A 23238-nucleotide genomic window follows, 5' to 3' on the forward strand; every position below is an offset into this window, starting at 1 on the left:
TTGCCGGTACCAGGTGCTATTACATTCTGGAAAGAATTTTTAACTGACAAGGGAAGTTCGGCAAGTGTAAAATTCAAAAAAATCTGAAACTTTGTATAAATTTAGAGTAGAAGGATTTAATCACGAAACAATTTTTTTTAGCTGCTCATATTCGGTGTTAGGGATGTAGCATCTCCTCAGATAAAATCGGTGTTTACGTTTTCAAGTGAATATATCGAAACAATGAGAAATATGAAAAAATGTGTCCAGCAAAAGTTTTATGGTTTTAAAAACTCTTTATAATGGCATGATCAGATTTATCAAAAATGTTAAATTTTTTAAAATACCCCCACTACTTATTTTTTTTTTAATATTTAAATTGTTCTTGCAACTAAATTAAAGTTTATTTATGTGAATCATCTTGGATATTATTCTTTTCTTTTGTATGAGGATTTGTTGTTCCTCAATTTTATTCCATTTAAACTATTGATTTGTGCTTAGTCTGTGCTCAGAAATAATTAATGGTGATCCGCACTTTTTAATATTTAAAATATTTTCTTTAATTTTGGGTTTTTAATTGTCTTTACGCCCACGTAAGTAGCTTCAGCAATTTATTTTGTACACTACTTTACTTTTAAACATCGGTAAGGTATCTTTTCCCGTCCTTATGTATTTCTTCAATGTATTAAGAATGAAAAAAGTTGAAAGAAATTTAGATTTTACGTGATCGGAGTGAGGAAATTTTCAGAAATTGTTTTAATGTTTTAAACGGGACAGTGAAATAGGATCTTCTTTCCCTTTCTCATGTCGTAGCATCACCATTTACATAAAGATTGTTGTCAAATTCATCTAAACTTAAAGTATTATGAGAGAGGTATTTTATTCTTTCGTTAATAGTCGAAAAAATAAAATTCAAAGTATAGCCATTTTTTAATAAAACATTAATTACTTCACGGAAATTTTTATCATGGAATTGCGGATGTGATAATTTTATGATTCTATCAATTAATCCTGTAATAATATCTTTCTTATGATAAACAGAATGGCTAGAATTAAAGTTTAAATATCTAGACATGTAGGTTTTTTATACAGGTTGAATGTGATACAGCCGTCAACAACTGCAGTCACGTTCAAAAAATTGATGCGATTATTGTTTTCAATTTCTAAAGTAAATTGTAAACGATCATGAAAGGAGTTGAAAATTCTCTTCTTTAATGAAATCTAAGGCGTCTGTACGTTTCGCCATCAAAATATCGTCCATATATCTAAAATAAAAAGGAATGTAGAAGAACATTTTTTTATCGCAGCAATTTCCAAATTTTATAAGGACTACATCTGCTACTATGGGAGACAAAGGACAGCCCATCTTCAGAATGCTGAATATTTGCTTGTAAAATTTCTTATTAAATAAAAAAAGGTGGAATTTAGAATCAAATTAATGGCTCGCATAAATTCATTTTTTGAAATTAATATGTTATCGTCTATGAGTTCTCATTGTTTTTCTATGCTGTAAGTTGCTAATTCTAATGGAATATTCGTGAATAGCAAAACCACATTTAAAAATATTGCCTTATATCCGGAATCCATGCGCTTCATTTAGTATGTCGATCAAATAATATCCGTTCTTAACGTAGCTAAACGCTACTGGAATGCTTTCTTTGATCACATTGTGAAGAAAAATGATTATTTTTATATTTTTTATCGAATCTTTTAAACAGGAATTTCAACTTTTTATATTTTATATTTATATTTTTATATTCCAATACTTTTTATATTTATATTTTATATTCCAACAATTTTGAAAAAATTCTCTAATATGTAACATGAAATGCTGCGACAGAAATATTTTTAAAAAATTTATCACATTTAATAAATTTGAAAACATGTTGAATGTTGAAAAAAGCTTTCACGTAAAATAATTTTAGAAACTCACGAATACTACACAGCACAGTCACTGAATGGACGTGACGGGCTTCTTTTTATTTCTTCTAAGAAAATCATATAAGATAAAATAAAAAAATAAAGAGAATAAGATAAAAAAAGAGCCAAGTATTTCATTAAACATAAAACACAATAGTATTTTCTTTTAAACCTACGTAAAATCTAAACTTTTTTAAAACATGTATATTAAGAATATTCATTCAAACTTGGCGTGCCCAAGTCGTATTAAGAATATAAGACGTAATATAAACAGACTCGGGCACGCCAAGTTCGAATGAATATTCTTTATATACATGTTTTAAAAAAGTTTAGAGTTTACGTGGGTTTGAAGGAAAATACTATTGTGTTTTATGTCTAATAAAATACTTGGCTAATTGTATGATCTAATCTTTTTTTGGAATAGTTTTATATACTTGGCGTACATTTTTTCTTTTTTTAAAAAAAAAATTTTTCTAGGGATCTCATTACTTTTTGGTAGTCTTTTAATTGAAAAATGTTTTTACTTTTAAGAAAATTTTAAAAAAGGTTATTATTATTACAGATAGCAAAATTCTTAATTATTTTCTCAACAAAATATACAAATCAATCATATTTTCAACAACTGAAACAGTGTAAGAAGGTTATGGAACGATCTGTTTCACCAATCTTCCGTGCGCATGCGTCAATCACATATAAGCCAATCGTAGGCTGTGGATGTTCTCAACGTATGCACACAAGCGACCGGTGAAAGAAAATCGTCCGGTGAAAGAAAATCGTCATTTCAACAATCTCATCACACTGAAGAATTCAATCAGCGCGGCGTTGAGTACATGCGCGTTATCGCGCTTGTTTTAAAGACGTTACATGCTTTATTTTAAGTTTTGATTGGATGATTCTGATATATGGCATCGTTAATCCGATTCGGGTTGAATTTTAAAACTTACTGCACTCAAAAGCTTTATTATACTTCTTTCTCTCTCTCGCTTTCTCTCTCTCTCTCTCTCTCTCTCTCTCTCTCTCTCGAGCGCTCTCTCGATTAGGTAGCTGTATAGTGCATAACGTGCATAAGAACTTCACATAAGAACCCATCTTGACGGATAGTCGCCCGTCTTCAGCGTTGTAAATACGCTTTGGCGGACACTCGCGAGACTGAACAAGACGACGACGAACAATACTGAAAACTGAAATCGTCGAAGTGACACTTTTCATAGACTCGCTATCAAAATCTCGAGATTGACTGAACCGATTTCATTCGGACTGGTCGCAATCAAAAAGTCGTAAAAAGTTGTTATAAAAGTATCATTAGAATATTTTTCATTATAAGCTTCGTTTCCGAGTAAATTCCTCGTTAATTAAATCGGAAAATGGGCAAGGTAAAAACTTGAGATAAAGCTACTGCGGTAGCGCTTCGACAATGCCAGTGCCGTAGTCACAAAATATTGATTCAAACTTTTTGAACTTATTTATTTATTTTTTTTTTATACTTGGCATCGCGACGCTATCGCATCGCTTGATTAATGTGTTTGACAATACAATTTTGTTTACTTCTGTTAGGACTTTCTTGGCAGGACTTTCTTGGCAGGACTTTCTTGGCAGGACTTTCTTGGCAGGACTTTCTTGGCAGGACTTTCTTGGCAGGATGTTCTTGGGAAAAAAACATTTTTTGGAGATGTTTAATCATTTTAGTAACTTTTTGGCAATATTTTAAAAAAAGATTGCAGATTTTGTCAGCAATTTTTTAATAACTTTTCTACAAGGTTTTAAGTGTAAGAATTACACTGACGTTTGGTTAATCCACAGCTGTTTTAGAAATGTTGCAAATATATTTCGTAAGTTCTATGAATGTTTTACTTTTGGGTTGAAACATTTTTGACAATGAGATATCTCTAAAAAATTTCAGTATGAGTTATAAAACTTTGTATAAATCATATATTATATTCAATATTATTACATTATTATATCATTTATATATAATATAAATTGTTCTTGTATAATTTTACTACAAATTATTGTATCAAACTAAATATACATTTATATCTACATCTTAATATATCTCAAAATTTTTAATCATCATACATTTCACATATAAATTCACATTCATTATCTAGAAAATCTGATATGTGTTGTATTCAAATTTTCGTAATAATACTAATATTCGTAAGATGACAATTTTCAGCGTTCTTTTATAATTATTTTTATCATTTTATCATCCTAAAGCATGTCATCACACTTGCGATTCTTTCAATTGCGTAAATATTTCTAAATGTTTATCATACAATGTATTTGTGAGAATATAAACAAATCATTTATCTGATAAATGCAATCCATCAAAAATTAATCTTCGAAAGATCCTTTCGATAGACTACTGTCAATATTGGTTCAAACCAACAGGACGGGTAGTTTGAATTTCTAATGTATATTACCCGATATTATCCGATTTCCGCATGAGAAACGATGCGACGTAAAACACAGATGTCAATATCATTAAGGTTTTATCAAATAAGATATAGACAGAGAAAAGTCGCCAATACTGACAGAGCTTTTCAAAAAATGGTACTCCGTTATTTCTCGGAAATTAAATGCATAATATTATTAATATTTGTTTTGTATTAATTAATAAAAACGATTTGCTTAAATAATTAAAGGAATAAAAACCTGTAGTTTTTACATTTAAAGTTTTTCTTTTATATCAAATTTGCTAAAAATGAATTCTTGAAGAGCAAAAATAAAATTTGCGCAATTTTTTCTTGCAAATTATATGTATAATTAAAACAGTAGTATGTTATTGATAATATTAAATCATTTTACATATTTGTAGCTTTCTAAAACTTTTGTTTATATTTTTCTCTTTCATATTTTCTTCGTAGTATGGTTCAGTTAGAACATAAAATAGCTAAAATATAACTCTCCATGAGAAGACAGACAGTAACTACGAAACCTTCAATTACAATGTTGATAGATGTCAATATTGATGGTATATTCTGAACAATGATAATTTTTTATTTTTTATTTTTTTAGATGTTGACAGCCCCTTAACCTTCCCACATAGCACGTAATATTGCAGTGATATCACAGCAATATCACTTTTACATTGCAATATTACAAATGAAATATTGCAGAAATGTCACGAAATATTACTGTGATATCACAGTAATATCAAAATGTCCGCGAAAACGTATCACTGTATTATTAATGTAATATTACTGTGATATTACTGTGATATTTCATAGTAATATTACTGTCATATTTCAAAATATTTCTGTGATGTTTATGTGATATTTAAATAATATTGCAAGAAATTAAATAAATAAATTATTTTACTTTATTTTATTTTTATTGTTATTCTTAATGTTATTTTCATATTGTTATATGTAATATATATTAGACATAGAAAAAAATAATTATATTTATTAAAACAATACAATAATGTAAACGAAATAAATGTTTAACTTACAAAAAAAATCTCTTGTATCCTTTTTCATTTTTGTTAAAAAAGATTTAATTTGAATTATAATTTTAATTTATGTTCAAGATTAAATAACAATACAAAATATTATTTACATGTAAAAATATAAAATTTTATGTGGAACAGCGTTCCACACGTACCCCTTGAAAAAAAAGTTGATAAACTGGTTTCAATAAACTGATTACTGATCAGTAACTGATGATGTTTTATCAGTTAACTGACAAAATATAATCCGTTACTGATCAGAAATCAGTTCATTAAAACAAGTTTATCAACTTTTTTTTCAAGGGACGTCACATTGGGAAAAAAATTAGAACGAGTATTTGTTTCCAAATTACAACAAGCAACGATTTTCTTTAAAATCTCACTGAAGTGTGAGCTAGTGAGTCGTGGTGAGTCGGCTCGGTCGGCCGCAGTGGCGTCTAGATATAACACCTGTGGCTGCACTTGACTCACGAGAAGGTCTCCAGCGGCGCTGCCACCTAGCGGTGGTGCCAGCACTCACTTGTTTGCGTGGAGTCTTATACACACGGCGGGACCGCATAGCGGCTGTGCACGCGCTCATTTGTTTCGTCGTATGTTGTGACGGTCGGTGACCGAGCCGCAACATTATGTACATACATATAATTAATGAACATTATAAAATACCTAATTAATGATAGAATATATATAATCATATTTTTTAATAGAGTTGAAAAAAAAATGAAATCTAAAAAAAAATTTGTTGGAAATTTAATATTTTAAAAAACTTGAAAAACCTTTTACTGTGGTGTTTAATAGTCTAATCAATATTAATGAATAAACTATTTCACAAAATAATGTACCGAGCAGTAAATATTAAACGACGTAAAAATGTATATTTTTTTCAAAAACTTCTAAATATACTTTAAATTATTTATTGCCAAGTGAATGTTAAATGTGTATTAACAAAACTTTTTGTAAACATTTTTTTTTTAAATACCTTATGATAAAAATTTTTAAAAATTAAAATCGATTTTTGTGCTCCTGTAAAAATTATAAATGGTAATAAGACAAATACAAAGGTTTTTCTGTAATTTTTTAATAAAATCATTATTGATCGAGTTGTAAAGCAATAATTAAATTGATAGATTACAGAAGAGCGTACATTATAGTTTATACATATATACAGTTTAAGGGATAAACTAAGTAAATATCTAAACTAATAATAAAGTTAATTAACATTTTTTCTTAACTTTCACTTTTATTCCACGAAAGGGCAAAGACATAATTATTTTATTTGTAAGTTGATTTCTTCTATAGGACACCGAAATTACCAAGAATATTAAGGATACTAAAAATATCGAAATTAATCAAAGAGATAGTGACGTTGCATTAATAAGACATAATAAAAACGTCATTTGACATTACCTTGTTCTTTGGAATTAAATATTGCAACAATATATTGCAATGATATCATTGGAATATTTTAATGTTATTATCACTGTGTAATATCACAGTAATATTTCTGTGATATTTCTGTGATATCAGTGGAATATTTCAATGTCATTATCACTGTGTAATATCACAGTAATATTTCTGTGATATTTCACAGTAATATGTAATATTTCTGTGATATTGCAATGATTCTGTGATATCACAGAAATATTACGTGTTATGTGGGTTCCTATACCCGCGTCAAATAGAGTGACATATACCCGCGCATCGGTCTGTGGGACCGAAAGTGGAAAGGCCATGTTTATAGATATATGATGAATTAATAAAATTACTTATGTATAATATTATAGCTGTGTATGTGTTAAAACAATTAAACAAAGTTGTATAGAATCAATTTACTTTTATTTCTGACTAACAGTCTTTTATTACAGCCTTTGGCAAAAGTTAGAAAATCTTGCGTACTATAAAAACTTGAACAAAACTCTATTTCTTACTGAACGAAACTAAAAAAAAACTCTGAAATCTCAAAGATAACAATATTCTAAGTAAAAAAATATAAACTAAATCACCTATGATATCTCACCATAGCAGTCGGAGTATACCATAATAGTATGTTCCATACAAAAATATTTCTTACAAGACGCATTGCACTAAAGTGCAGTTAGCCACAGACCATGCAGCTAGCAGTGAGTCCAAGGCACTCGAGGTTTCCATTTAAAAATAAAACACATAATATGAGTTGTCGGTCTGACAGACCAATGCGCGGGTATAGGAAGGTTAATTAAATCGAGAAATGTTCCGAATCCACATGTTATATATATATGTATGTATATATATGTCATACTTACCTGTAAATTTATAAAATACTATTTACTGTGTTTAACAAAAATGATTTGTATCAATAAAATTCATACTATCTTTATACTACCTATTAGTATCAAAAAATACGAAAAATACAAAACATTAAATATTTTTTTATATTTATTTTCTTATATATATTTGGAAAACAAATTTTTTTTTAATTTTTGCATTTTTGCCGCAAATCAAAAGGGATGAAATTTATAATCATTTATGAATGGGACAATCAAGTTCAGCAAAGAATACAAGAGCTAAACACTTGTATTTTCGCGTACTTCACTATTTCTCTATTTATATTCTCATAAAATAATCACATTAAACCTTTTACACTTCCTACAGAGTAATCATTTTACATAGATTGTGATCATTTACATTTACATGTACCGCTGTACTACTCATGATATTGATAAATTGATATTCTATCGGGAATATATCCCGGTAGTCTTGGCTACTTTTTTCTAAAGGCTTTAGCCGAATAAGGAGGGTTGAAATCTTCCCTCAATGGATTTGTATGAAATTTAATCCATTCTTTTGTCATTAAAAGAAACTAAGTTTCCTAAATTTTCAAGTCGCGGACTTCTTTCTATCGTTCATAATCTTAAAAAAAATGTTTTTTAGTAAATAATTTTTTTCTCTGCAAGTTTTCAATGAATCGATGTGAAATTTTAACTGGTATTAGATATGATTCAGACACATAATAACAAATTTTAGTTTACTATTTTGACAAAAAATCTAATTTTACAAGCTGAAAAAGAATTTCAAATTGTAATATCTCGACTCTCACAAGACTTGCTACCTCTATATTTTAATCATAGTTGCATTTTCATAAAAACTATCTCCTTAATTTTTTACAGAATTTTTATTCTAAGAGAACATCTTTAAATACTCCAAAAACTGCTTTTTTCTCCTTTTTCGGCTATTTTTCATTGTTATTTGTGCTTATAAAGACCATTTCGTGACTGCATCTGATAAATATTCTGTTCTTTATTGGAACAGAGATTATCATCAAACATTATTAACAAATATCTTAAAAAATATTACGTTTCTGATTTCAAACATATCACGTTTTTGCTTGTTTCCGTCATTTTCGTGTATTTAATAAAGCGCAATTTTTTAATCTATGTCCGGATAAATTCGTTACTTCTTATAAGAAAATATAGTATATTTAAATTAAACAACTGGGTATCTATGATTTGCAAAATAATTAAATTTATAATACAAACATATTTGTATTAAATATTGTTTTTGTAATTGAATATTACAGTAATAATAATGTACAAAGGAATAAAGTATTTAATATGTTTAATGAACTTCTCGTTATAGTACAGACGACCCTTATGAGAAAGTATTACTGCAAAAAAATTAGTGTAAAGTCGATATTTACGCCGCGGGGGGATTTACACCGCAGATGTCAGAAGAAATAGAAGGAATAGAGATAGTTTGGTCACAACTATTTTGTTATGTGCCTTTATGCAATATTAGTTTTGTGTTGTAATTACAGTTGGGAACCATAGAAATTTCTTTTTTCGTACTCTTAGAGCTCTCGGGGGCGTTATCTGATGTTAGGATCAAATCAACTCCCGGCCTGGATAGCATTGACTATGTCATGCTCAGTAAGCTGACTCCAATTGCAAAATGCATTCTTCTGCACATCTTTAACAGGATGCTATAGTGAAGAACTTCATCGACGTCGGCATTGCAGATTATTTTTCGAGGGAGATCAGGCTATCGCTCTTTGTCCAACGCATAGATCTGTCTTTGTTTTTCGATTATTTCGCCATCTGCGAAAAGACCTATCAACTACAGTCACTACTCTGCTTGCCATTGTTTACGTGCGCTAAGCGAAATTTGTACACGTACAGCTGTTTACATGTTAAACATTTTTGTTAGGCTTTTGACTGGAATGACACACAGTCAGTGTTGTTTGTTAGAGTTTTCTAAAGTGCGGCCTGGTCTCATTTCATACATATGAGCTACAGAACGTTAGTAAATGACAAAAGTTAACCTCGATTGACAGATCCACGAGACGAAAATAAATAAATTTTTAACTTTTTGTTCGATTCTCTCGTAAAATTTATCAGCCCGCACTTTGTTTTGGTGCGTACTTTTATTCTGTAAAAGGATTTTGTGATCTGTAGAGCCAATTCGAAAATTAATGAACACTGTAATGTGTCGGTAATTCCCGTCACTATAGCATCCTCTTAAGTCTTAAAAACGGGTACCCGAGATACCCCCGGTTATGGCCCGGCGGCCTTTCCGGCCGATGTTCGCCGGGACGATGCTTGATACCGGGTGCATTGTCACACTTTTATATGGTAGTGCATTAGTACTTTGTTATGTTCTGCCTAGTGATAAATACGAGGTGTGATCAAAAAGTAAGGTGACTTTTTGAATTTCGCGCGCTCTGTACACTCTAATTAAAAATTTTTTTTTTGTCTTGGTACACTTGTCACGATCATATGTTCACAGTTTTGACTATATAGCATGTGTTGTTTTTATGTGAGAGGCATAAAGGTTAGACTCGTGTTTGCGTGCTCGGCGATTTTTTGCTGTTGAAAATAATGGAGCAGAGAGTTTGTATTAATTTTTGTGTAAAAAATGGTATTAAGTGTTCAAAAACTCTTGAAATGTTGATAGTGGCGTACGGTGAATCAACTTTGAGCAAAAAAATGTTTATAAATGGTATAAGTTATTCCAAGAGGACCGAGAAAATGTTAACGATGAACCTCGCTCTGGACGCCCTAGCACGTCAAAAACCGACGAAAATGTTCAGGAAGCGAAAGAAATTGTGTTGAAAAATCGTCGAATCACGATTAGAGAAATAGCTGATGATCTTAACATATCGTTTGGCTCATGCCAATCAATTTTAACGGATGTTTTGGGTATGACACGTGTGTCAGCGAAATTCGTTCCAAAACTGCTTAATTTTGATCAGAAACAGCGTCTCATGAACATCGCCCAGGACATGTTGAACGACGTCAATGATGATCCTGATCTGCTCGAAAGGGTTATAACTGGTGACGAAACATGGGTATATGGTTATGACGTCGAAACCAAAGCCCAATCATCCCAGTGGAAGAGCCCAGGAGAGCCAAGACCGAAAAAGGCACGCCAAGTTCGTTCGAATGTGAAGGTTTTGCTCACAGTTTTCTTTGATTACCATGGTGTTGTGCATCAAGAATTCCTACCACAAGGTCGTACGGTAAAGGAGTATTACCTTGAGGTTATGCGACGTTTGCGTGAATCAATAAGAAAAAAACGTCCGAAAGTGTGGAAAGAAAATTCATGGATTCTGCACCATGATAATGCACCTGCGCACACGTCGTTACTAGTGAGTACTTTTATGGCCAAAAACAATACTATCATCATGCCTCAGCCACCGTATTCACCAGACTTGGCCACCTGCGACTTTTTCCTCTTCCCCAAATTGAAAAGGCCTATGAAAGGACGAAGATTTGCGACGATTGAGGAGATTAAGGCTGCATCGTTGGAGGAGCTCAAGGCAATACCCAAAAGTGCATTTCAGAAATGTTTTGACGACTGGAAAAAGCGCTGGCACAAATGCATTGTATCAGAGGGGGATTATTTTGAAGGGGATAACATAATTTTGGATGAATAAATGAATATTTTTTTATAAAAATGGAAAGTCACCTTATTTTTTGATCACACCTCGTATAAGTATTTTTGTCTACTGTACGTAGCATATCGACTATTATGCAATGATAATTTAGCGGTATCAAACGTAGAAAATGCAAAAAACTTGTTAATATCATTTTTTCGTTTATTGCCGAGATTTTATGGTCCCAATGTACAAAGTATTAATTTTCATAACTTGATTCATATAGCAGATGATGTAACTCACATGGATTGTTCACTGACTTCAATTTCAGCAATTCCATTTAAAAATTTTTTTATGACTTTAAAAAAACTAGTTCGTACTTCAAACAATCTTTTAAGTCAAGTTGCAAGTCGTTTAAGAAAAATTAATTTAAATACTGATATTAAAATTCAACAAATTGTACCAGTAACATATTATATAAAAACCAAAATTGTTGATTTAGGAAATCATATATTGAAAAATACATTTACAAGTGTCACATAGAAGGAAATGATTATTACTAATTCTTTACCTAATAACACCGTACAACTTAAAAATGGTGAAATTATTCAAATTGATAAAATTTTTTCATATATTTTTTAAAATAAAGAAAATATTGAATTAAAAGGATATTTGTACTATCACATAAAAAAGATGTTTTTACGTATTTTTATAAATCATTTGATATTGGCTTATGGCAAGTAGTTTTAAGCAAACATCATCGTACTTTTCAAATAAAAAAAATTAAACCTAAATGCATACTTCTACAGGTTAAAAATAACATGTGGGATGGTGGAAGGGTAAGGTATCGTAATTAATACGATTAATCAATTTAATCTTCCTTTAATCTCATCAATAAAAGAATAGAAATTATACATATAGCATGGTTATTTAATTTTGGTGTGATGTGTGTCAGTGTAAAAACGATGCGGTCGCCGCGTTGACCGTTTCTTTTTCTTCGTATGATCCGTTTTGCTGGACGTTGACTTCTCTTCTGTAGAGTCGTCGGCGAAAAGGACGGTTTGTCGCTAATCCTCTAGAGAGTTTGTCGTCGTGCACGGCGATTGTGAGATTGTCGTTCGGCCGACAAGGAGGGTGAGATTAGGTGGCACCCGAAGGTGCCAGGCGAGTTGTTACGCCCTTTTAACGCCCCAGTGTTGGGGGCCGAGGAGAACGCGGCGGTCTGTTCTCCTTGTGTTTCTTCTTTTTCTTCTTAGACGCTGGTGAATCACTAGCCTGTGTAGCTGCCGCCTTAAGTGTCCAGGAAGTCTGTGCAGCTCGACTTCGTCGCTTTCGGCGTTTTCGGCGGTCGTGGATCTTTCGGAGATTCCTTCTAGAACCTCAATAGGAATCAGCTTCCATGGCAGGACTGACTCCAGGATTGAGGTGCTGCACCAGATATTCCTGGTTGCACCTGTTACAACACTGCGGATTCCAGGGATCCAGGGTAATGATCAGAGTCACCGATATACACAGCGGATGCTGAGAAGGCTTTCCTTTGTGCGGATAACAGCGGAAGAGCACGAGGAAGCTCTCCACGCGAGTGGTTAGTCGAACATCGCTTCCAACGAAATATTCGCTGAAATCGCGAGTTGAAAAATCCGCCGCGGCGACGTCTATTTGTACATTTGTAGGCACCGTGGCTGCACTTTACTCTGGGTGCGTTCGGGGAGCTCACTGTCAATGCTGTAAACGCAAACGCTATCGATACTGTTCGCGTAGCCAATAGCGCGATAGCGATAGCAAACTCCATGAACACCCATTAGCGCAGCGTTAGCGTTTCTTAACCTCTTTATTTTCTGAGAGGGAAAGATAAAAATAATAATGGAGCAAGAGCGAAAAAATTTAATTTTAACCGGAATAGTGTTAATAGTGAGGGAGTTAGATTCTTCATCATCTGAAAGTGATGATGAAGCCTATACAATTAAACGTAGAAAAGTGTAGAGGATACAAAATTACGTCGAAGAAATCTTACCAGCCTTGACAAATCAAGAATTCAAGGCACACTTCAGGTCTTAGATAAATAATTAATAAAGTTAAAGTTAAAAAGTACTGTTAAAGTAAAAAATTAATAACTTTTTATTTAACTTATTATTAGTTAATTTTAAATGATTTAATTTTTAACTTTAACAGTTATTTTTAAAACTTATAAATTGTTGTTTATTAAAACTTTATTCTGAATTTAAATATTATATCTATACAAAAAAACTAAAAAATACATTTTTGTATAAAAATATTTCTTTGCTATTTCGTACAAAATTACTTTACAAATAAAACTGTTAAAATTGTTTAATAATTTATATTATAATTGTTTTGAGTAATCTAATTTTAAAAAATTACGAATTTCTAATTTAATATAAATACTATTCAAAATTTTCTTTTAATTGAACTAAAGTTAATTTAACCTTAACGTACATAACTTTCAACAAGTTAGTTTTTTTGTTCATGTGATTTTTAATATAATAAAATTTTATAAACTATTAACTTTAATTTAATTTAATTAAAAAAATAAATTAATTTATCCAACCTTAATATTAAAATTATATTAAATAAATAAAGAATACAATACCTTATAATGTCTGTTTAGGATGTCTAATGAAACATTTAATTATGTTTTGACTTTGATTGAACCAAGAATAACAAGAGTGACGATTGGTAATCAAATGATTTTACCACGCAAACAATTTTTGTTGGCGTTGTGGAGACTCGCAACTCCTGATTCCTTCAGGTTAGATTAAATTAGATTAGTATCCCACATAGGACGTAATATTATAGCAACATTATTGCAATATTATAGTGATATATCACAGTTAAATTACTATAATAGTATGTAATATTGCAAAGAATTATAGTTTTAATAAATTTTTTAAATTTCAATTTATTTAAATATTACAAAATAATATTGATATTGTCAACACATAAGTAATGTTGTTATGAACAAAAAATTATAAAGTCACTTATTAAAATCACTAATAAACTATGTCACATAAGATTTTTTTAGATTTTTTACTGTTATTTCTCAAAAAATAAGTACGTCTGTTTTTTATTTCTTTTGACATATTAAATTTATTACTCATATGCAATAATTTGTTTATATGTATAAGCTATTTTAGATTAATCTACAAATACTGAAATTGTAATATTTTTGTTATAAATTTTTTTTAGATGATAATGTTTATTTTAAATAATATTTTTATAATTAATATTAACTTTTGTTTTTTTATTGTCTGTATGCAATAAGTTGTTTTTTATATGTTATTACATATAGTAAAGATTATAGCTATATTTAATTTTATTTTGATCAGTTTACTTAAATAAACAATTTGTTATTTATTTATTGTTATTTATTAAATTTGATTCATATTCCATATTCCATATTCCACGTCATTTGACATTATTTTATCATACTTCTAATTAAATACTTTTTATATAGTATGTTCTACTATAATACACACATAGGTCTATCTGTGAAAGATTCAATGTTGGTAGAAGTACTGCATTATATGTGACCAGACGGGTTGTAAATGCACTTGTTGAGATGGCACCTATAATCATTAAGTGGCCTACAGATGAACGAGTTGGTCAAATATTGGTTTGGATTTGAAAATAATAGTGGTTTTCCCAAAGTTATTGGTGCCATCGATGATACCCATATTAACATCCCTGCTCCTAAACATAATCCCGAAGCCTATATTAATCGAAAAAGTCATTATTCAATCCAACTTCAGGTAATGTGATAATTTATATTAATTTTTTATGCTTTTAAGCTCATCTCAAAGTAAGTAATAACTTCGGTTTATTTAACCGACCGGATATTCCATTAGAACTGATTAATCACATTTATGGGCTGATTAAATTAACCGGAGTTGGTGAAAGAGACACTAAGAACAAGTTTCACTATCTCCTATACCTTCTATCTCCTCTCTCTCTTTCTTTTTGTCTATATACATTTTTTTCAGGCTATCTGTGATCATAATTGTCAATTTATCCATTGTTACACGGGACACGTTGGATCTGTTCATGATTAGCGAGTATTCCGTTTATCAGAAGTACAATCATACTTAGGAGATGTATCTAAGTTTCCAGAAGATTGTCACTTAATTGGAGACTCAGCTTATAAATTGCACGAAAATTTATTAATACCGTATCGAGATAACGGACACTTGACAGAACATCAGCGAAATTTTAATTTTTGTCACGCTTCAGCGAGAATAACTATAGAAAAAGCATTTGGGTTATTAAAAGGACGATTTCGAAGTCTTCTTACAACTTTTGCCATGCAACGAGTGGATTTAATTCCTAAGCATATCCTTGCTTGTTGCGTCTTGCACAATATATGCTTAATGAGAAGTGATGAATTAGAAATAGAAATTAATGAAAACGTACAAATTAATCAAGAAGCTAATATCGAACAACGTCGTAATGCTGCTCAGGCAGGTATTGCTAAAAGAGATTTGATATGCGAAAGACTGAGACTGAGAAACGTATAAAATCTAAAAATCGTGTATTTAATTAATGACTTTAACATTTGAGCAATTCTATAATACAGTTCAAATTATTTATTATTTTTACTTATTATTACATTAATTATTATTTACTTATTGGTATACAATAGAATTATATATATTAACATATGTATAAGTCCACTTTATACAGGGTGTTTCAGACCACCCGTACACACCTTTTCTCTTCGCAGGATTAGGACCAATCAAAAATATGTTCAGACGAAAGTTGTAGGGTTTCAAAAGATCTATTCAATGATCTTATCAGTTTGACCTTGGATGGCGTCGCCAAGGTCAGATCGAAATCACATTAAGTTTTTTAAATGGAACACCCTATTTTTGATTCCAGAATCTAATAGCTGGTGTCAAGACCTTTCCAAAACACTATAAGAATGTTTATTTTCGTTGACTACTTTCCGAGTTGTGCGGCTTGAAAGTTACACTACCGCCAGCATCAGCATTACTCAAGATGTACCATGTGGTGGTTACTTAGTCGGATTTAATCTTGTGTGTGGGTGTGTGCATACGTGCATGCGTATGTGTATGGGGGAGGAAAAGGGGAGTCAAAGTTTTATGTACTCTGCTTTTGTTTATTAACTGGATTGATTATGTTTGATGATCAATCATGTCCAGATTGACTGTATGCATTTTCCCGTGCTTAGCATTATCCAGAATGAACGACGTGGACGTGACGAGAATTTCATCCCATTGGGGTGCTTGATTCACGTGAGTCCCCTTGCCTCTCACGTTTGGGGTGCTTGATTCACGTGAGTCCCCTTGCCTCTCACGTTTGGGGTGCTTGATTCACGTGAGTCCCCTTGCCTCTCACGTTTGGGGTGCTTGATTCACGTGAGTCCCCTTGCCTCTCACGTTTGGGGTGCTTGATTCACGTGAGTCCCCTTGCCTCTCACGTTTGGGGTGCTTGATTCACGTGAGTCCCCTTGCCTCTCACGTTCGGGAATGAATGAGTGTATGTTTTGTTAAGCGACTAAATGTTCAAAGTGAGCACCATTCTCTGCGATGCAAGCATCAACTCTATTTTGAAAATCATTGGTTGCTCGAAGAATTTCCTCGGCACGTAAGGATCGAATTGCTTCACTTATTCTACGAATCATATTATCCCTCGTAGTCGGACGTTCATGATAGACCAAGTTTTTTATCCTTCCCCAGAAATAATAATCAAGGACGGTGAGATCTGGTGATCGGGGTGGATAATTGATTGGACCGTATTTGCCTATCCACTTGTCGGGGAACATAGTATTTAATGCCGCACGAGCAATTCTCGATGTATGAGACGGACATGCATCTTGTTGGAACCACATGTTCAGGCGCAATTGCAGAGGAATATTTTCTAGTAAGACAGGAAGATCTATCATTATCAAGGCGGAATATCTATCACCGTTTAGATTTTCGTCAAAGAAAACAGGACCTATGATTTGACTTCCAATAATTCCACACCAAACATTGACTTTCCAAATGGTTTGATGATCTACTTCTCTCAACCAGTGAGGATTATTTTGTGCCCAATAACGAGAGTTCCAAGTATTAACAGATCCATCACTTTTAAGTGTACATTCGTCAGAAAATAAAATTTTCAAGTGGAAATCAAGTGGTTGCTGTCTTATAAAGTTGCAAAATACAAGTCTCTGTCTAATATCGTTATAATTCAACGCTTGATGAACAGACATTCTGTAAGGGTGAAATTTGTTATTTTTTAGAATGCACCAAACACTGATTTTACTAACACCAAAATCTTGTTCTCGTCGTCTTAAAGAATCATAAGGGTTCAATTCTGTCGATGCAAGAATTTCCACTGTTCTTTCATCCATAATCGGACGACGAATTTGTGTACCTTTGTTATGTTGAGGCTGAACGACACCTTTAATTTTGATTCGTTTAGCCAAACGTGAAAAAACATTTCGCGAGTGAGGAGTCCGATCAGGATAACGTTCCCGCCACAATCTTTCCGCTGCAATGAATGTACCTCGACACTCACCTAAAATTAGCAGCATATCATATGCTTCTTCATTGGAATAGGACATGGCTAAATAAACCTAGACTAATAAAGAGGGTCGGATTTTTGTTGCGCGATTGATACTGATATGACGGTTATTGAAGACGTAGGTGACAAGTTTGAGAGAGTTATTGTCACTCGTGTTGAGTTGAGTCACAATAGCGTTGTGGTGAATACATCTCTACTACATCCTATGCAAATAACAATATGTATAAAATCACGAGTTAGACATCGTTACGCAGAAAGCCGCGCTCGTTATTGCTCGTGTGCTACCGTTAAAGTAATAATGTAATTACATAATATTATGACATACATATGTATGTGACTATCTACGGTCGCGACAGCTAACTTTCACGATTTTTCATGATCTGTTTTTGTTGGCCCGGCTTGCGTGTTTACTTTCTTTGTGTCGGCTGCACGGCTTTCTGCGTAACGCGTGATTTTATATTGTTATTTACATGGTGTTGGCGGTAGTGTAACTTTCAAGCCGCACAACTCGGAAAGTAGTCAACGAAAATAAACTTTCTTGTAGTGTTTTGGAAAGGTCTTGACACCAGCTATTAGAGTCTGGAATCAAAAATAGGGTATTTCATTTAAAAAACTTAATGTGATTTCGATCTGACCTTGGCGACGCCATCCAAGGTCAAACTGATAAGATCATTGAATAGATCTTTTGAAACCCTACAACTTTCGTCTGAACATATTTTTGATTGATCCTAATCCTGCGAAGAGAAAAGGGGTGTACGGGTGGTCTGAAACACCCTGTATATCCACATATTAAAGAAAAATTGCCTCGGATTTCGGTGAATGAGCATATTCATTATATACTATGCGCGCGCGCGATCTCCATTCTTATATTCAAATTATCATTGAACCTAAGTTTTACAAATTATTTGTCGACATACGCGACACGTCGCTTCGCAGAGATTGTTTAAAAACTTTTTTTTCTATTCCTTTCGATCGAATGTAGCATATACACATATACATACATATATATATATATATATTTGATATATATATATATATATACATATATATATATATATATATATTGATATATATATATATATATATATATATATATATATACATATATATATATACATACATATATATACATACTAATATATATATATATATATATATATATATATATATATCAAATATATATATATGTATATAATTATCTTTATTGCGAATGGATATCGCGCTCCTCGCGGACATAACTAACAAATTTGTACATTAATTAGTTTCTTCATTATTGTCATGGTATATATAATCTTTTGTTATTAAAACTACTAAAATATATATATTAAATAGATAATTGCATTTTGCTTTGGTAACTTTTACATGTATTTGGCTTTTTGTTGACGCGCTTACCACGTAATTTTCTTTTTGAATCTCCGGAAAGCTTTTGAAATCCTCAAAATACCGCGCGACTCGGAAAAACAAGAACATTTTCATCCCGCAATACGGTATACAAACTACCGATTCAGTAGCTGGTGTTTTATTTGCCCGTTTAGGAAATTTAATTATGCAAACGTTATTCGCGAATTATTTTCAAGTGAGTTGTGACAATAATTTTACAATTTACTGCGACACATTACATTACATACATACACGCATATATAACATTAATTTTAATATTTTGTTTGCAATGCTGCCTTGAAACAATTTTATTATTCAATATTAATATCCAATATTTAGAAAATAGGTTAATAATATTAACATAAATCAGTTTACTTACATAGAGATGTCTTTCGAATTTCAAAATTTTATGTTACTAAACACAAAACAACTCAAATTCATTAATTTATTATGTATAATTACTTAAAAATTGCTAGGCTATCTAATTAAGCATCTGTAATTTTAATAAACCAGCTATCTCTTTCAGTAAAGTGATTAATTTATGAAAATACGGTTGGCTGCATCGCCAAAATATGATAAATTAATGTTTGCTAAGCATTCGTTGCTAGGAAATGACGTCAATGTATAACAAAGAATTTTGCAAACTCATGTAAAATTTTCAATTACATTCGCGTAAGCACCATTATCCCTATTGTTATTTCGTTGTCATAAACATATTCGCGTGTTGGCGGTTTTTGCATACGTAGAGAATTTCACGTGAGTTATTACGTTTATTTATTCGATGGAACTAGCCGGATAACCTGCTATAAAGTAATATTTATTTTGCATTACGTGCAATGCGCTTTCCAGTAATTTTTGTAGTCGCGCGTTCTACGTATGTAACTGATTAAATATTTAATCACTGTAACTTACGGTTTACTTTACAATTTTTCCAATAATTTGTCCAGCTTATCCATTAGTTTCATTCCTAATTCCATTTTCTCACGATGCCTTCTTTCTTTGGTTTCTTCAGTAGTGGCTACATCAGTAGTCCTACGTTGACCTGTGAACAAAATTTACAGTTTATTAACTAAAAACTTGAATTTATTAAGCTAAAACCTGATGAAAATTTTCTTTCTCAATTTTAGTATTTTTAACACAAATTCAATTATTAATAAGTAGTATAAATAAATTACGAGAAACATGACAATTGCCGTCTAAAGATATGGAACTGGAACTGGAATTGGAACTGCGGCAATTGGAAATTTCGGTGCCAGTTGACGATATTGTAGATAAAGGAGCCATGTACGGTTTGGAACCAAACAAATTTTCCATGATTTCATAATACGGACACGTCCTTGTAGAATTTCCTGATTTTCCGTTGTGATCTTTCACTGCCTTGTATGTTCGTTTCATTGTGTTGAGTCTAGTGCTGCATTGCTTTCCTGTGAATGAATACCCCTTTGCGTTCATTGCTTCAGATATTTCATCCCATGCTTTCTTATGCGACATTTTTCCAGTTGACATACTTTTTTCCCGTGTTGTGTATTCATCTATTAAAAGCAGCACTGCTTCATGAGACCATCTGAAATCTAATTGCAAATCATAACATTACAAATTATTATTATACATGTTTAGATAATAGCTAGTATATTTTCAAGTTATGGCTACAAATTATATCTTAAAAGTTTCTTACTTTCCCCTACTGACTCCTCGTTCATATTTTGATCATAAGAATCTACGGCATCCACTTCTGTATCTAAAAAAAATTATGCATATTAATTTACAAAAAATTATATAATAGCAGAGACGCAACTAAAAAAAAGTACAAACCACAGATTTTCTCATTTGTAAAACCATTGTTAGAAGGGCTACTGCTGGGCCCTGGTAACACGTGTTGAAATGCATCTAGGAAAAAAATGAATTATTGAAATAAAACCTAATTTATATCAATCCTTCAATATGCATATCAGTGTTTTTGTAAATGATTAATAATTAAGCCAATGTACTAAAAATATGGTGCTTTCTATTTCGGGACACAAGTTAACATAAATGTTACTCTATTATTCATTGAATATCAAGAAAGATAAAACAATGTTTATAATTATTTGTGTTATTAAATGATAAACACCTATTATTTGATATACATATTAAAAAATTAGAACTATTATAAGGAACAAATGTTAATACAATTCTTACCATAACTTGTGCTGTTGGTGGAAGTGTGGCGTGCATTATTTAGTAATAATGTAGCAAAAAATACATCTGCAGGTTAAGTTATAACATGTCAATAAAACAGAAAAGAGAGAAGAAAAATATAAAATGGATATAAAATTTGTTACCAGGGGTATACAGTAAATAATGACAAATATTTTGTTCATGGGATCTACCACTAATAATTTTGATATAGGCAAAGCTTTTATACTTAAGAAACTTCACAATTAAAAATTAATCATAAAAATTTATATGATGTGCTCAACTAGATTGAAAATCAATATGTATACGTAAAGTCAAGAGCTAATAAACGAAACTGGATCAACGTGTTAATATATCAATAGTTTAATAAACATATCTCCTACGTTTCAACCTTAAATACAGTCATTCTCAGTGAAAACAATATGTAACAAAATAATTCTAAATAATCTGTACAAGAATTCTTCAGAACCAATGTAGATATAATTATATCGTTTTTATCACAAAATGTTACAATAAAGAATTAATATTTAAATGTGTTTATATTATAAGTATTTCGTTTGGACAGATTATTGAGAATTGTTTTATTACATATTGTTTTTACTGAGAATGACCCTATTTAAGGTCGAAACGTTTAAAATATGATTATTAAATTATTGATATATTAGCACGTTGACTCAACTTTGCTTATTAGCCCTAGATTTTATTTATTCACATTAAAATTATACAAATAGTATGTTTATATGTATTGTACATAAAATTGATTATTTATATATATATATATATATATATATATATATATATAAATAGATAACTTTTTATAATATATTAAAATCAAACTTATCATGGTGGTCCTCGTTAACTGGTTACTTACAAAAAATATGTCAAAGTAAGGTACATGCATACGTAAGAAATACGATTAATAATTAAAAGAATCGAAACAGTCAAAACGAAACACCAAAAAGAGTGAGGCTACGTTCCGTTTCACGCATGATGCGCATAATGTATCATTTCGTCCTTGTTCAATATTTGAGAGATTACAAGGATAAAATAATGCCACTAGCATTATGCGTGAAACGGAACGTAACCTAAAATATCCTTCCTCTTTTTTCATAAGTATATGAGCAACAGAAAAAAAACCAAGCAAAACCGCAATCAAATCAAAAGCATTACATGATCATAACCTTATCTAATATTCAATTAATAATAACTTACCATTTTGGGCTCTAACGACATCAGCCGAAGAAACTTTAATAGTATACACCTGATTAGTTTCAGGATCTTGAAGACTAATGTCCACCGTGTCCATAATTGTACAAAAATATTCAAAATTTCTTCCTTTCTGTAGGTCACGGTCACAAACGTTCACGTGTTCACAAAGCTCGCAAACGCCGCAAATGCTAACGCTACCGCCACACTACCTCAGAAGGAATAGCGTTTGCAGCGCGAAGTTATGACGTCACGCACTACCATTAGTGACGTCATGACAGCGTTGATAGTAGCTGCGCGAACAGATTGCTGAATAGCGCTAGTAGCGTCTCCCCGAACGCACCCTCTGGAGTAAGGCCCCGCGGCGTAGCCGCCTAGTGGCGGCGTTTTAATTCACCTGTTTGTTTGGGCTCCACTCCGGCGGCGAGTCGGCGAGTCGGCGAGTCGGCGGCGGCGGCGGCGGCGGCGGCGGCGGGCGGCGGCGGCGGCGCGCGCGCGATCGCTAGCCACCTGCGTTTGTGTGACGGCCGGAGTATTGGCCGCCATATAACACGTATTGCATACAATTATTACATACTTAATATTAATGCATAAAAATATTGTAAAAATATTGTAAATATTGCGGATTCTTTGGAACATTCTCTAAGAAAAAAATTCTAATACAAAAATGTCGAAGGCATAATGGTTTTTGATAGATTACGCTAATTCGCACAGTCAGAGGTTTTTAGTCAGATAG

General features: G+C 31.8%; 1 protein-coding gene and 1 pseudogene across 2 annotated transcripts; one reads left to right on the forward strand and one right to left on the reverse strand.

Annotated features, from left to right (window-relative positions):
• Nucleotides 1-13900: 13900 nt before the first annotated feature.
• On the forward strand, nt 13901-15727 carry LOC105200697 (annotated as a pseudogene).
• A 3237-nt stretch (nt 15728-18964) lies between these two features.
• Nucleotides 18965-22784, reverse strand: LOC120358453. 2 transcript variants are annotated; one of them, XM_039452772.1, is made up of 6 exons: nt 22509-22784; nt 21300-21365; nt 20934-21008; nt 20797-20859; nt 20297-20692; nt 18965-20163 (listed from the first exon to the last, which is right to left on the reverse strand). In XM_039452772.1, exons 1-6 carry the CDS (start codon nt 22600-22602, stop codon nt 20042-20044), a joined length of 816 nt encoding a protein of 271 aa, XP_039308706.1. In that variant the 5' UTR covers nt 22603-22784; the 3' UTR covers nt 18965-20041. The 2 variants fall into 2 exon arrangements, with proteins under 2 accessions (XP_039308706.1, XP_039308707.1); XM_039452773.1 differs by lacking the exon at nt 21300-21365.
• Between the last annotated feature and the right edge of the window lie 454 nt (nt 22785-23238).

The sequence above is a fragment of the Solenopsis invicta genome, chromosome 8, assembly GCF_016802725.1.
Source record: "Solenopsis invicta isolate M01_SB chromosome 8, UNIL_Sinv_3.0, whole genome shotgun sequence".
NCBI classification, from domain to species: domain Eukaryota; kingdom Metazoa; phylum Arthropoda; class Insecta; order Hymenoptera; family Formicidae; genus Solenopsis; species Solenopsis invicta.